This window comes from Gavia stellata, chromosome 16, assembly GCF_030936135.1.
Source record: "Gavia stellata isolate bGavSte3 chromosome 16, bGavSte3.hap2, whole genome shotgun sequence".
In the NCBI taxonomy this organism is placed as follows: Eukaryota; Metazoa; Chordata; class Aves; order Gaviiformes; family Gaviidae; genus Gavia; species Gavia stellata.
This window is the reverse complement of record NC_082609.1, coordinates 2,362,338-2,378,908: the sequence shown is the minus strand read 5'-3', so window position 1 is coordinate 2,378,908 and position 16,571 is coordinate 2,362,338. Positions and strand designations below refer to the sequence as shown.

The 16,571-nt window shown below is 40.9% G+C and overlaps 1 protein-coding gene across 2 annotated transcripts in view; it reads right to left on the bottom strand.

The window, feature by feature from the left end:
* Positions 1–257: 257 nt before the first annotated feature.
* P4HA2 (prolyl 4-hydroxylase subunit alpha 2) overlaps positions 258–16,571 on the bottom strand; it is a 29,834-nt gene continuing 13,520 nt past the window's right edge. Inside the window, exons 6-15 of one of the 2 annotated variants that reach the window (XM_009814784.2) lie at positions 15,292–15,531; positions 13,367–13,578; positions 12,406–12,582; positions 8,387–8,457; positions 8,055–8,154; positions 6,819–6,872; positions 4,327–4,386; positions 2,007–2,075; positions 1,454–1,550; positions 258–750 (exon numbers count right to left, since the gene is read on the bottom strand). In XM_009814784.2, coding sequence (XP_009813086.1) covers positions 680–750; positions 1,454–1,550; positions 2,007–2,075; positions 4,327–4,386; positions 6,819–6,872; positions 8,055–8,154; positions 8,387–8,457; positions 12,406–12,582; positions 13,367–13,578; positions 15,292–15,531 — 1,151 coding nt within the window. In that variant the 3' untranslated portion in view covers positions 258–679. Of the gene's footprint in view, positions 751–1,453; positions 1,551–2,006; positions 2,076–4,192; positions 4,259–4,326; positions 4,387–6,818; positions 6,873–8,054; positions 8,155–8,386; positions 8,458–12,405; positions 12,583–13,366; positions 13,579–15,291; positions 15,532–16,571 lie in introns of both variants that reach the window. The other variant, XM_059825159.1, reaches the window with a different exon arrangement.

The window sequence follows — 16,571 nt, the reverse complement described above, 5'->3', positions numbered from 1 at the left end:
ACATTATAGTTTCAATACACAAATTAACCCTTTCCAGCTTCAGGAGAAGGTGCAACAGTTTGTGTCATGTGCTGAAGGCTTAAATAAAACACTGACCAAAACCATGATGTATTTTCTACAGAAAAAAGGGCAACAAAGCAACAGGCCCTCAATAAAGGAAAAAGTAAAGGCCCGCCACTCCCTAAAACCAGGCACCGATATACCTATTAAGGACACAGAATAGAGAATCACTTTATGGAAAGAACATTTATTTTTGTTTCAAAACTTGTGATCCATGGAAATACAATAAAATCAACATGTACACAAAACTTTAAAAAACACTTTGGTTCAAAGAAATATTTAACATCTAAATCTTCTGAGGTACAAAAGGCACAAGACCAAGCACCCAAACATACCGAATCGCCCACAGCACTGTTTGCACCATTACTACAGAGAAAGTTGGGAGGGTGGAAGGCAGGTCAACAGAAGATGGCAGGGGGAACATGGAAATAACAGCAACCAAAACTCAAGTTGTGTACAATGCCATTTACTTTTTTTCACAGGTGTTACATATTTTGTTGTCCTTTTTGAGTAAAGTGCCAGGACTCTTGGAGAAAAAGATGGATCATTTCTTAGAAATGAACTGGAAGAAACAACAGTGGAAAAGGAGACAGAAACAAAGGCCTGCAGCAGGTTGGGTTCAGTCAACCTCTGTTCTCCCACAAGGTCTTAAGAATTCGTTTCCTCTTTCGTGAAACCATTTGTTTGAAACTGTGGAACAAGAATGAGAAGTTAGTTACCACCACGTACCCAGCGCGTGTATCACCACAGCCCAGATGGTTACTTAAGTTCATCTCTCAGCCCGAGGATCCCTGCTTATACTTCTCTACTCATCCAATGGGAAAGACATAGGAAGATTCGAAGGGCTGGGGAAGAATGGATCTTTCCAGTTGCACAATCCGGGGGCCAACAGTAACACAGCAGTGTATTCTGGGTCTGGTATCATCTATAGATCAGTGTGCTCTGGCACTCTCGGGGAATACCTTGGAGGCTGGGGGAGGTGGGTACGGGAATGATGACGTGAACCTTGAGAAGCTTTCGGCAGTTAGCAGAAATTCCCAGTGTCCAGACATTCACATTTACCTTACAAGGACCTCTCCTTTTACAGTTAAAACTATGCACAAGTCTTTGTAGGAACAGACCTGATTCTAGTCAAGTGATAATTCAAGTCATCCTGATGCTGATCACTACATGAACTCAGTGACATTCTTACACACTTTGTGCTGTCATTGACACAGAACAGACTCACTAGAAAAGCTACAGCTGAACAATGTAGCTGCATAATACTACATGATATTGATGGGAGTTTTAACACCCAGGTTATTAAATGCTGTTACAAGGGTTCAGTATATCGTCAGCTTCACATACACACAAGCCTTCCTTCAGGTTTGGTTCCTGAAGGAGTATTACTTACCCCATTTACACCCTACTAGTACCGGGCAAGCTGCATGCCTTGTTCTATAATCACCCTCGCCACTTCTGAAAAGGTTGTACCAAAACACTGCTGTTCCCTGAAAAGTGAAATCAGATCTGGATTAGTCAGAACCTAGTCAATATAGTTATTCAGGTTGCAGTAAGGACGGGGGAAATGCCTATGAACTCAGCTACAGGCTTTTATGAAACACTAACATAGGCCACCACTGAGAGCACATAAAAAACCAGCTTAATCCCACTCTATTAATTCAGCCATGTTCAGAGCAGAGACGAGTTTGATCTGAGCACAAGTTTTTTTTGTTAATAACAGCCGTACACAGAAACTGTTCACATTATGCACTAAAACAAAGGAAGCAGCCCTGCAGTCTACAAGATGAGCTACAGCTGCCTTGATACAGCAGCCTGTCAGTCAAGTTGCCATGAGCAGCACGTTGTCACATTAGCTGACTTTTAAATAGATGCAGGACTGCACTGAGGAAGAGACAGTAACAGGAGAGAGAAGAAATCAAGCAAAACATGTAAACAGACTTTACCTTCTTGGGCCATATTGCTGCCCCAAAATCTGGGAAAACAGTAGCTCCGCCAGCTTCTACATCACTCATCTGAGAAAACAAAGTCCACAAACTCTGTCCATTTACAACGCTTTTTGTACATGCAGTCCCACAAACTGAACTGCCCCAAGCCCTAACAGAGATTTCTACTTGCACCTCTACAGAGGCACTGATGAGGAAAGGATGCACTTCAACCAGCATGAACTGCAAAAGTAACAGTACCTGCTATTGAAGGCTTTTATGTCAGCTGACAGCTTTTGTTCAGCACTTTGTCTAGATTATATAGGATTTATTGCACAAACAATTAGCCATAAGAAGTTGTGTACCTGCAGTGTTAATAAGCTAGTACTCTAGAACAAGGGACCAGACTTCAGAGTAAGTCACTTTCATGAAATTCATTCCAGTTTATGATCCAGTTAGGAAAACAAGTGTCTGTTAAACCACATGTTTCCTCATAAACTAAATAATGAAAATCAGTTCCAAAGACATGGTTTCAATTTATGCATCTTGGTCAACCACTTAAAAATATACAAACTATTAGAAAACCTCACTTTCTGCACTGTTTCTATACTGTTCACCAGTTATGTTACACCACGTCAAGTGCTTTATGCATCAAGCTTTAAAACATACAGCTACGGGACTCTAAAGAAAAGCATGTATCTTTATCCTTCACCCTTCTACACTGGAATGAATTTAACCCTATTGAATTCATCAGTTATGATGGATTCACTATAAATTCTAGACTTGATCTGAAACACACTGAAGTTCCTGGAAACACTCCCATTAAAAATAGAAAGTCTTTCCACTGATTTCAGTGAGTTTTTGATCAGATTCTAATTAAAAGAAACAGCTCCCACCAATCTTAAACAGCAGAACTACTATTAATACACTCCCCAAGTCCCCACATTCCCTGTTGCAACTTGGATTTCTGTTTAAAGCAGATGTTATTACCACTCTGGTGTCCTCCTGCTTGGTACCTACAATAAAAGGGCATAAGATGCCATAGGTGCACAGGTTTTTGCCCCTTCCAACTAGAAAGCATGTGCATGCAACTTTGCAAGTTAATACCTACGTCAGCAACACAACCACTCTTTTTAGTAAGGGTGTTGGTACATGTGATATGTTCTGTGTGAGACATACAAGGGTAAATCACCTTTGACCATGTACAACTGGCAGAGAATAAGGTGCATACCAATCACTCCAAATCAAGGCTTGTCCAACAGTCCAAGAAGCAAACAATATACAAATACAGACAATTTAAAATTAAAACCTCTCAGCAGCAGCCTATTTCACAGCTAATCATCTTAATCTCCGAAACAAGAATCAAAATATTTCCTCACCCGCCATATCAAGTTGAAAGTATTTCTGGTTCTGTTTTGAGCTGCATTGCACATTCAAAATACCAGCTCAGCCATAAATATTTCACCACAGAATTTTAAATTTGAAGTTGTATCACTCAAAAGTTATGAATAGTAGATTAGGTGATCCTAATTACTGATATAGTAAGTATAGGTTGATAGATAAAAGATTGTCAGAAGACTACTGTGAAAATATTAGGCCACTAGTATTAGTTGCACCTATGTTTATGATTCCAGTGTACATGGTCTGTAGGCTGTATAATGCATGCAACTAATGAATCGTTTTAATTCTGCGTTTGTAACCCAGTTGCACCGAATTATTAGCTATGTCTCCTCCATTTGCTGAAGCGACAGCTATGCCAGAGTAACCCTAGCTTTGACAAACAGCTAAAATGGAGGCTGACAGACCACAACATCAAGTGCTGTCAAACACTGGTGAAAGAACATGACTGTCTCACAGGAAATGGCTGATAGTCAAGTTCTCAAACAGTGTACCACATGAGGCATACCCCAAGCACTTGCCTTTGAGAAATAAGCCAAATTCTCCTCCCCCACCAACAGGAATCCAATGAAGTCAAAGAGTTCATAGAGAGGCCAGAAGGGGAAGCTGGGCCCTATATTCAAATTTTCTGCTCAGGTTAAATACCATCAGAACTCTATCAACTCAGATGGGACAGCACCTGATGCTGAAAGAATAATGAAATCCCTAATTCCAGATGCCAGGGAATCTCTACAAATAACCAACTGCACAAGCTGTAAACAAGATGCTGCTGAAGTTACACTCAATGCATAAAGGAGCATCATACTTACATAGTTTAAAAAAGTGGCCACACGATTTCCAGTCCCTAACCGCTTGAAAGCATCTGGCTCATCTTTCTATAAAATTAAATGAGAATAACTGCAAACTTCAAGCTCACAGACAGCAGACAAACACAGGTACTTACATAGTTAAGAAACGTCGCTAGCCTATTTCCTTCCGATTTGAGTGTGCTGTCAAAGGGTCGCTGTAACAGACAACAACTTTAACCCAAGTTCCAAACAGGCTCACACTAGAGTTACATATGTGTAGCTCTGCAGAGAGATCCTTAAGCCCAATTTAAAGAGTTGGAACAGAAAGGGGACAATTGATACAGGGCAACATTAAAGCCATTACAAATCGCAGCCAGGGTGCATAAATGCATGCACACAGCACTCAGATGCTATAGGAAGTAGCACCGAAGCAATTCTTAGGGCAGAGTAGAAGCAATGTTTTCAGGTCCTGTGGCACAGATGTTATCCAAGTCAAGTTAACAACAGGCCATTGCTGTACTGAACACTGATCCAAAGTCAAGAACTGAGGTGAATATGAAAAACTCAACTTCAGTGGGCTTTAGATACTACTACATTTACAAGAATCTAGTGTGTTGACTCAAAGAAATACTGGCATGAGAAGAGAAAAATGCATTTTTTGCCAGCAGGCAGAATTGCAGAAGAGCAATAATAACCTTCTTTCAGATGGTTGCCTGTCTAGGATTAAGGACCACATCAAAAAGATCAAATTGTCTTTACTCTGTAGGAAACATTGAGTTTCATTTGTTGAAGTATGAGATCACATTGGTGCCAGTTTAGAAGCGGAAAGCACATCTAGAATACCAATGTGTCTCTCCTCCCTTCAAAACAACGCAATTAAAGGTTTATTTACATTGCTAATAGTCAGGAAGTAGTTCCAGCCAGGAGACATTAAGATGCAGTCTTCTATACAAAAAGAATCATCTTCAACATTTAAAGAAAAGCAGAAATCAATGTAAGAAAAAAACAGCAAGGAAAACCACAGCCACCATATATCTTAAGATGTTATAGTTCAATCTACTTGAAGCATATTTCAAGAAATAAAAGGTCTTTCCTGAAATGGGTTCATAAAAAAGACTTTTGCACCTGCATATGCAAATTCCATCTAAGAGCCAACATAACAGCACTGAGATGTAGGGGATTCCCTGACTTCCACCACCACTGCCAAACCCAGGTCCAGCCATGTATTTCTGAACTTCAATATCAAAAGATTTCTAACTTTTGAGCAACCAGTAAAATCTCAAAATTGCAATATGCAACTATTAATGTGTCCCTGTTTGAGAACTGCAAGGGAACAAAGAGCTGAAGGGCTGATCAGGAGACTGGGAGACACAGCAGTACCTCTGTATTTCAGTACTGAAATCTGTGATGCACAGAGAGCCTGGAGGACCAGTCCAGAACTATGGCGTATTCTGCAATTGCCTTGCCTTAACTGATGACTGCAGCCAAAGTTACATTCCAAGTGGAGCTCTGCCCCAGCTGCCTAATCCAAAAGCAAAGTCCACACTGGCCAATTTGATGGCTGAGGTCCTTGAGTTCAAAGGCTTTGAAGAGAATTTGAGAGCATTTGCTTGACTCGGGAAACGAAGCTGTCTTAACAGGAAAATTCTCTCAACAGGCCAAAGCTAACGAATATGAGCTTCCATAGCGGTGAAGTTCAGGATTATTTTTTTTTAAGTGCTAAGTAGGGTGGCTTCAATTCTGCACTCAGTTATTGGATTGCGCTCTGGCTGCTGCAATCCCTTCTACCAGGTAAAACCACCGTGACAGCCTGAATTAAGCCAGATTCCATTGAAGTGCCACAGTTCTGCTGGAAACCAAGGCATCAGATGGGTTTTATAGTTGAAGTTACCAGTCACCACAGCTCTTCAGTATGATTAGCATGTTCATAAATGGTTTTAGGGTGACAACTAAGAATTCCTGTTCCTCTTTTCTCCCCACTTGCAGCAAACCAGAGCTGTTATCTGCCAGGCAGAGCCCTCTAGTGCCTAGTGCGGCTCTGGCACCCACCAGCTGCAAGTTCTCCTGCTCACTGTAGCACTGCCCTCCAACACCGTACCCAACAAACCCTCCTCAGACCCTACCGCTGCAGCCTCATTAAGCGTTTTGCCAGAAGGGCCCTATGACCTATGAAGATTTCCATAATGGATACTTTTTTGTAAAGAGGCAAAGGGATGTCTCCTGCTCAGCCAGCTCCTGTAAAGTACTTCAAAATATCCACCAAGGAGGACTCAGACAGCCTTGCTGAACTCTGAAGCCTAATAGAACAATGCAGACTCACAACCCAGGGCTTGCAGACATCAGTTTCCTAATAAAGTAATGGAAAGAGCATATTCAAGTGCCACATGACTACCTTTTAGCGTATCTATACTGTGCAAGGAACTAAGGTGACAAAGAGAAGCAGATAGTCAGATTTGTTCATTGTTCTCTTGAACTTCCAGCATCAGAGAGGGCAGTGAGAAAGCTTTCCAAAGATCCTAATTCATCTCATGCAACAGGGCTAATCATTAAGTGTTCTCACAGAAAACAGTTTCAACAGGTTTCTCTCAAAACAAACTGTTTCCCCCCTCCCCACCCCACCAACAAATAATTGAAAGTGCAATCTTACCCTAGAAAAATCGAAGTGTGGCTCATACTGTCCTCCCATACCATAGTTGGCAACCTACAGCATGGAAGAAGGAAGCATAAACATCCACTCAACTGCAAGTGACTGCTGCAGAAGAGACCATTTGCTCTGAGATCCAAAACATGTGTTAAGAAACAGCACCTTGTGGCAAGACTGTTATCTATAACATACTTAATTTCTCTTTAGATAGCCAGAAATGAGGTATGTGGATGAGAAACAACTTAAGTGCTTCTTCCCAGTCATAGTTTAAGGGTTTCACCAAGAATATTTCGAGACCAAAAGTTTTTCAATAGCAGCACTCTTTACTTATCACTACAACAGCCTGTTTAACATGAATGAGCTGCAATAGTTTTACCACTCTTGCTCCCTCCTTCCTCTTCAGAGGAAGGAGCTGAGTGCTCGTATTTCTCTAGTACGTGTGTCCAAACTAAGAGATACACAGCCTAGAATGAGACTGTGTCACACATGTACGATCCATTACATACACATACCCATCCAGAAACACAGAAAGCTTAAATGTGCTTAAAAGCACCACTTTGCTTCCTTTATCTGAAGATCACATAACTTACGATTTAGTTACTCTGAGGCTGCATTTAACATGTCTCCCAGATGGCTACACAATTACCTGGTTTCTGCGGATAGCCAGTAATCAACAGGACTTCAATCGGGCTCTAAAACAGGAATTCAAGGAGCATGGAGGAAGAGAAGCACTAAATAGGCTAAGGCACAGCTATTCTGGCAGTGCTGTACCACTTCTACTCTCCTTTCTGTGCCCAACAGACAGCCAGAGATCAGACTTCAAAAGAGAATACAGCAGGACTATGAAAAATATTTGCATCCTTGAAAGGTTCAACTAGGAAGGAGGTTCAACGTTTGCAGACTTGAAAATAAGCAGCAGGCATTTCCCTCAAAACAAACTGGTAAATCAGAGATTCCTGCACAAAGTTATCTTCTATTTCTTTGACATCTCCACCCTCTCTGCTTGGCACACAAAGGGAAAACGTCTACCTGCCAGCTCCCTACAGCTAGCAGCAGCTGGCAACACCCCACACTCTTCATAAACACCTCACCTGCTCCATGTGTGTAGTCAGCAGACAACAGAACCCCTACAAGGGACCGGACAAAAGCCAGCCTTGTTTATATCTGCATAAGCACCAGGCCACCCTGACCAGAAGCTAATTTTACCAGGATGAAATCTGACAAAACAAGTGTACCAACCTGCAATAGTTCGGCTGTTTTCACTGTTAAACCTGTGATCTGCTGCATTCGTTGATTCACCTTGGCCACAACAGGATCATCATCTTCCTCCAACCATGAGCTAGGGTAAAAGAAGGATTGAAACACGTTATTTTGGAATACCAACCACAACGACCCATTTCCCAAGGCAGAAGGATTCTTCTGCCCTCAGTCAGATGGCTGAGAGCCATTTACCATCCATTTGCTGTGCAAGCTCTTGCTACATGCAAAGCACTTCAAGTTTTCAGCTGTAGGTAGCACATGGCAGCTGTTAAGCACAAAAACCTTAAAGCTAAACTCTTCTCTACGCTTACCTTTTTGATACCCTGTAGCTAGCCACTGTAAGGACACCGGTTTTGGGATCACGTACTGTGGCTCGTGCCAGCTGTGTCAAAAAAAATCCCAAGAGGGAAGAAACACATCAACTACAGGTTAGAAAAAGTTTTCTCTCATCTTAACCAAAAATCAACACCTGATTTGTCCAACTTCAATATATGACTGGATGAAAGTTACAGCTCCAACTTAAGAGTTTGTTCCGATTTCATGCTAGAACAGTACATGCAGAAACACAAATGCAATCCATCACCTGTATTTGATCCTGGAAAAAGAATTTGACTGACTGCACAAGCCATGAAATTCGTTAAATCCATGAGTACTGCTTGCTGAACAGGTTGTGAAGGTACTTTTTTTAAACAGCTGGGGTCAGTATTAACAAGAGGGAACAACAACAGCAACATATGAAGCCCAAGTTCTTGGCAAAGAGATAAATCATTGGATATTCCATAAATTTAATCAGCCTACTTCTCACATGGACTGAAAAAAACCCAACCTCGTTCCCAGATGAAAAACAACAAGTGAAAACTTTTACAGAATGAGTTACAAATTATGGTAGAAAACTCCTGAGGGCAACTCTCAACATTACCATGCTCAGATTTTCCAGCTGGAAGATGCCCGGAACATCTAATTCAGAGAGAGTTTGAGATAACGTTACTACACTATGAAGTTAACTCTGCAAATGTATGGTTCACCTATCCACTTTAAACAATGAGTAATGCAGCATCATCATTACGCCACATAGCCATATTTTTAGGAAAAATTTGGAACCTAGCAAAACCGATCAGATTTGCTGTGGTGTCAAAGTGATAGACTACTGCTAGGATAACACAACAGGTCACTTTTGTTTTATACTTGCAGCTGAGAACGTGAACTGGGAGACTTCTTTCTTTGACTGTAAGCTCAGACCATGTTTAAATTTAACTCCTGCAAACCACAAACACTTTAAATCATGCCTCCTTCCTTCCACTTTATTATAGGTCACAGAAAGCCTTTTTATTTGCATTTTCTTCGGAGCATGCAGTCATTATTTCCTTCATTTTTCCTTAAATAAGTCTACAGCCAGCTTTACAATCCATGTCAGCTGTCTTGTCCCTATACAAGAGTTCTTGGCACAGCTGTTCCTGTAATTCTGAGTCATAGTTATTTTGTTCCAGATTTCTCCTGCATAAATCATAACAGAAGAGCCAGGCTGACTGAATGTTGTGCTTCACCCATGCAATGGAGCATAGCTTTTAGGATATAATTTAGCTTCCCAAACCTTTCATTCCACTGCCATTTTCAAGCTAGCGTCTGCTTGCTTGATTTCTGCACCTAGCATTTGATCTAAATAAATCAGAACTACAATAAGCCTGACTACATTCCTACTATCTGTATCTCCTCTGTATGACAACAGAACACTTCTCTTTTTGATAGGCAGGCTTCTTCACTTAAGACATACAATCTACACCTCACTTGGTACAACCAACTGATAAACGTGAGGCTTCCTTTCTCAGGGGGAAAAACAGCCTTATAATAGACATTTGCTGGGCTTTGAAGACTCGTCGTAACACACTGCATTGGTCAGAAGCATCATCCAGTGTTCCTCTTAGAGCCTGCATTTGGATTAACATGCACTCCATTGGCTTTTCCTTCTGAAATGCTGTATTGCTGAAATCCTATAGCACTGAGTTCAAAGATAGTCAAGTGATCCCCTCCATGCCATATTCTTGCCTGTTCAGGCACGCCTGTATCGCAGGTAGCATCCAGAACTTTGGGAATAAAGGTTCTCATGCTTTCATGGCAGACCTGTCCCAATGCTATCCACACCAAAAAAGTTCAGAATTTTCCTCGACCCTTCCCAGTCAGCTCTCATGTATTGCCTAAAAAGTTGGAACTACTTTTTGGAACTGGAGTAAAAGTGATTGCATTTTGCAATCATGAAAACCAACTTGAATACAGCTATTCTCAATCACGTACAGATGTTGTTTCTCTACAAAACAGAAAATATTGGGCAAGTGTCAACTACAGATTAATATTAAAGTGCTTGGACCCAAAAGCAGAAATTTCTTGCAAATGCATTTTAGAACAAAGGAAGTGCTCATCTTTGAGCCCTAAACTAACATACTACTTCAGAGCTCTGTCTGAAAACTTCCATGATTACAACTAAAATTTCCTGGCTGAAATTCTGCTATATTTATTAAGGACCATCTCATCACAGGACTTGCATTTTCCATTCTTTCAGCAGTACTGCAGAATTTAAAGCTATTTCCTGCAGCTGCGCTATAGACAGATTTGGAAAAAATAAGCTATAAGAAAATCGTTGCTTTTTTTAATTGACAACTTTCACCTGAATCTTAAGACTACAATATTTACCTACTCTTACAGGGACTGATCCCAGTTCTACACCACATAGATTAGATGAAGAATTCCTCTGACATTGGTAACATAAGAAAAACCTCAGTGAGCAAGGCTTAAGACTTTCCATAAAACTTTGAACCTTATGTTCAACTTTGAACAGAAAGGAAACACCAAACAAAAATTAATAGCTGCCTTATTTACAGTGTGCTTAATTTGATAGATTAAGTGATATGCTCTATTTGAAAGTTTCCATTTTATCTGAAGCTCTTGGAGTTTTATAGTATGATGTAATAGGAAAAGTCTCCATTTATGGAGGTGAGAGTCCTTATCGAGACAGGAGTGTTCTGCCAACACTCCCATAGCTGGCTGGTAGTGGCAGAAGTCCAGCTTCAAACATCCCAAATTATTGATGTTCTTAGGAAGTATCAATTCCTCGGTCTGTTTCTAACTAGATATTTATGTTTACATTTAGAAACACATACAGAAGGGTAATTCTTGACTGGAATTTTAGTACCACATTTCACAGCGGTAGCTAGAAGAGTGCTAAAATGAACCATTCATCTATAAAAATAGAAATGTTTAGTCTTCTGTCAGGTCTGACAAGCATGTAAAAAGTAAGGTGCAGCATCTACTACTGACTGCACACTGCCATACTTTTTTTGCCAGAAAGGAAACAGACAGAAAATTCCACCTCCAGAAAAATCAGACGGAATAATTATTAGCTTTGCTTTAGGTAGCTACTTTTTTATTGTGTGCAGAGTCACTAGAATTCACACCACGGGTAACAGGTATTGCACCAAAACTAGGGTTCCCACTCAAAGCTGCTGCCTTTGAGTTGGATCTACATCTAGCATACTGAAGCTGCCACATCTGTTTCTCTGCTGCCCAACAGACAGCTATCTAGGTGGAAAAGTCAGATCTAAAGTGCTCTGGGAAAATGTGCATTCTGGACATTGAATGCATTATGCATTCATCCTTACAAGTACTCTGTCCTTCCCAAATCCCAGATTGGGAATTACAAGAGCACAAATGATTTCTCCATTCTGTGTTAACTGTATCACACTATTCCCAATGAGCTGTGTGTGGCTTCAGAACACTGCAGTTCCACTCGTGGATGCACCATGGCATTTAATGGCATTTAAAGTGTCTGCCTCTATGCAGGTCTAGACTATGGTTTAAAACAGAAGCAGTGGTTTCCAGGTTACCTGAAGCAAAACACCAAACTCCTAGATATTCTTCTCACATAACTTAACACTGTTTCTTCCCACTTCTGTTTTGGGGCTTTTAAAATTTTGTTTTGAAGTTTGGCTCCGTTTCAAAAGGCAGACTTAAGGTATATTGGACACCTACTCCTATCACTGTAAGCCAGTCAGTCATCTGCCTTTTCAGGTCTAGACCTTTGTTTCCTACAAGGTTTCTAAGCCATTTACTGAGAACTTTGCATAATTAAGTGCAACAATGCATAAATACCTTCAGGAGCCTGGGCTTTATGGTCCTACATCACCAGGCAGTTTCGAAATCGTTCCCCTTAGGCTCACAGCTGCAGTGTATCATCTGTAGTATGAAACCAGATCTTTCAAATCCTTTGCCTAGTCTTTGCTAATAGAGATTAAAGCATGGAATTAGCAGTCATTAGTGAGATGGAAGAGGGGAACCTTACCCTTGGCTTCGCTAGTTGTTTAATTTTCTCAATTTCTTCATCAGACATGACATCATAGTATCGTACAATATGAGGGCTATCCCATTCATCTTCTTCCTTAAAGGGAGCTATGAGCAGATGAGGGTTTCTGTTTCCATCATGGTACCTACAAAACAGCCTTTTCTGTCTTCGAGGTGTCTGAAAAAAATGCCAAACAAAACATTGTTTGTTCAACCACTTTTCATGAACTTAAAACAGGCAAGACAAAAGAAAATGGGCTTCATTCCACAAACACTGTAAAAGCCATCAGCTGACTAGCAAATTTAAGAGGTAAGCATGAGTGATTCTGCAATTTACTGCAAATAAAAAAATCATATGCCACTCAAGATACCACTGAGCAACATCTGAAACACCTTTAGGAGAATTAAATCATAATAGGTTACAGATTAAGCAAATAACAACACAAACAGCAAGCTGTAAGAAAAGTCTGGTTCTTTTAATTAAGACTATGCAAATGGAATAAAGTGATTCCTTTCCCTGCACTGAGAATTAAAGCCATGCTTGTTGAGAAGTACTGGAGACTGATTGGTCAGAATAGTCACCCCAGAAGGACATGTCTAAGACGCAAAAGGGAAGGAATAACATGATTCCTTAAGTGTGGCAAAGCATAGCCAGCTGTCAGTGGAAAAAGCCTCCTAGTATATCTGTACAGCCAGCCTTTGAAATGGCTGAGTAGACAGACTGAGGAGAACCAGTTTTCAACAACCTTTAAGAGTTACAGTTGAGAGCTGTTTTTCTGTCTAGGATTAACAGCTAAAGACAGAGAGGCCAAGATAAGGTGCAAGTCTCAGCCTGGACGGAACTACATTTAATTTTTTCTTAAAAAACAGGTTCACAGAAGGAAAAGCTTAACATGTCCCACCAAGCTTGATCACCCTTATGCAAAGGCAGCATAGTCAGGAAATTCTTGCCTCTCTCTTACCATTTTTACCCCTTCACCTCTGCAAAGGGCCTCATAGATATCACGCTCCGGCAAGTAATCAAGGGGCCTCTCATAGGCACCACTTTGGACCACTGGTTCTGTCGTTGTCATGGTGTTGTTCATTGGCTTCTCTTTCTCCTTCTCCTCTCTCTCCTTCTCCAGCAATTTCTCAAAGTACCGCAGATTACTGCCTGCTCTCTCATGAGTACTGTCTTCATTGGGAGAAACAGACAAAACCAGTGATTTATGCAATCTCAGGAACTGTTAATACAAACAAGTCTTTGTATTCAGACAGCAATAATTCTCTCCTTAAAGCATTATCAGGCAACCAAAGGTATTGGCTCCACTGAAAACGAATGGTGGGAAGTTTGTCTTTCAGGGGGAAAGTAGGCATAGTTTGCAAAAGAATCTCTTCTGGAAGGACCCGTCACAAAACTTGTATTCCAGAAAAAAAGAGTGGGAGTTCTTGGTCTTCACATCCCTCCTTTTCTCTCAACTTTTCTGCCCAGTTCTACCCAAGATCAGCAGATCATATAGCTTATCAGCAGAGATCAAGCTAGTCTACTTGTTGCACTCCTCTTCTCCACCGTGCTTCTCATCTGCACTGCACAAGCATGCTTTAACCAAGGACTGCGGTGGAGACCCAGCCACAGACTTCAGTCCCAAAGACTTCCTCCAAAGTCAGGAAGGTATGTGTTACACTTAACACGCACCTACAGCATCCGTCTCTAGATGTAACAGGTTTATACAGGAGGTATCCTGGATCACTAGCATCACTGGACCTATCATTAGTGATTTATTAATGATGTTGGTATGAATCAATAAACATCATCAATAGATCTTTACCCAGCCTAACTAAGAAGGAACAATTCCCTGTTCACCAATGTTTCTGGACACCAGCACCTAGAACAGTTTCGTTCCCTTCTGACCCTCCCAAGCTTATTGTGTTTATCTTGTGGAACTAACCCAGAAGGCCACTGAAGTAACCACTCATTAGAGCACAGGCTAATCGTGGCCAGATAAGGAAGTTGAGCCCAGAGCAGAGGAAGCCGCTGCTCCCAGAGGGGACTGCCAAGTCTGTTCCACTGTTTGGTGCTGATAAGGATTTGCATTCTGCTATCAGTGCTAAACCCTATTGCAGAGAGCGCTAAATTCAGTACATACTCTTTGTAAATTTTAAGCTATGAATTCCAATGTCTGCAGAAATTAGACTGATACATCTTTTTCAACAGAAAGGCTTCACCCACACTCAGGATGCAGCTAACATCTAAGAACAACAGCTGATTAAAAAACCCGTACAAATATATAACACAGTAGATGTGAACTCTAACTGGGGAGGATAAACCTTTCCAATGCAGGAAGTAGGCAAAGTTGGATAGGAAGCAATGCTTATTTGCTTACTCAAGAGAAAACTAGAAACAGACCAGAGATAAAAGGAGGTTTTAAGAAACTCAATCTGTTCTGAATATTCAGAAACAAATACTTCAAGATCTCAGGCAAAGTATTCTTCCAGCAAAGAGTACCTGCACTGAGAAACAAGGCGAACATGTGAAGTCAGTAGGACTTTACAGAAGATACAGCACTCTGCCTAAGTCTGTGGCAGCTTTGTTCTCCACTTGAGACAACCCAGGCTTTAACCATTAGCAGACACAACATCTCAGTACACTGAAGCAAAGCACACAGGTGCTGAAGCCAGACACACATTTGGTCTTCAGGCAGTAACAGCATGGACTATAAGATAGCTTGTTAAAGATACTTCACACATAACTAGACTGGGTGGTTTTTTCCAGGACTGATGTTTATTACAAGTCACCTGGCAGGACACCCTTCCAGTCAGCTCACCAGTATGTATGGGCCATGACTGTTCTTGGTTCTGTGGCTAGCAACACTCCCCAGCACTAGAATAGCGGGTTTTTCGTTCTTACCAAGGGATATGAGACGCCTGGTAAGCTCCATAGCTCTGTGTAAATCCCCAAACTGGAAAACAGCATAGCTGAGATAATCTAGGATCTCCACTTTGCTGACTGTTGTATCTTCCCCCTCATCATGTTGTTTTAAGGCTTGTTCCATCCAGAGTACCGTGTGATAGTAGTCTCCATCATTGTAAGCAGTCTTCCCCATACCAAAGCAGTCACCTACTGTCAAAGAGGATTTATATTTTGTTCCTAAAAACAAAAAGATAGCTTTAAGCAATCCACACAGAAGCATCTTCACCTTCAAATACATGGGGCACATTGAGGAGTATCTGTAAATACACACTTTTATCATCCAAAAAGGCTTCTAAAAGAATTGTCTTTTAGACAATTTGGCACTATTTTAGGTTCTGTACCAAACATCACCTTCAGAATTAGAGAACACATTCTATCATAATTCTGTGGCATAAATTCCTTTGGAACCCAAGAGAAGTTTAACATGGAAATTACAGTGTTACACTATTGTGTTTTCTATTGTAGACAAAGGCAGAGCAGACTAACAGCTTAACAGATTTTAACACTGTTGGATGATCAGAGAAGCCTGACTCTATGCAGAGCCAGCTTGTTCACTCTTTACTGGAGATGTATCTTTGTGCATAAGCAAGCTGGTTGTTATTTAGACAAATATCCATTTGGCTGTAACTGTGCACTGATTTCCGGTTGCTCCAGCCCAGCAGATGCAGAGATAAGACTTAAAATTAAGGTCATTTTTAATAACCTACATATAACTAAAACTGTTTTGTCAACTCATCTACCCACACTCTAGGGAAGCCTACTCAGTCTGTAAACAGTGTGTGGCTAGCAACCATAACCTGTTTCAGTAAGTCTCTCATAAGCAGCAGCAGCAAACATTTATCAGGATTCAGCTGCTAAAATACTGAAGCATCCCAATATACCTATGTACTTTCCAAAATATCTCTGTGGCAAAAACTGTTAGTCCCCATTTCACAGAAAGAACAGGAGCAAAGTGATTCACCCAAAGCCTCACTGGAAGACCACAGCAAACAACAGAGCCAAGCTTTGTAAGAGCCATCAGAGCAATGAATTATGGAGCAGCTCCCTGCCTCGGTTCGTAAGTTATTGGGGACAGGAAGTACCCATGGTATTTGCGTACACAGTAACCAGCACAAGAAAGTATGCCGTCCTTTGTTGTTTTGGTATAGTGATTATAAAAATAGGCATTTTCTTTTAAAGCAATTCTAATTAAAAACACATTACTTGAGGTGGTCACT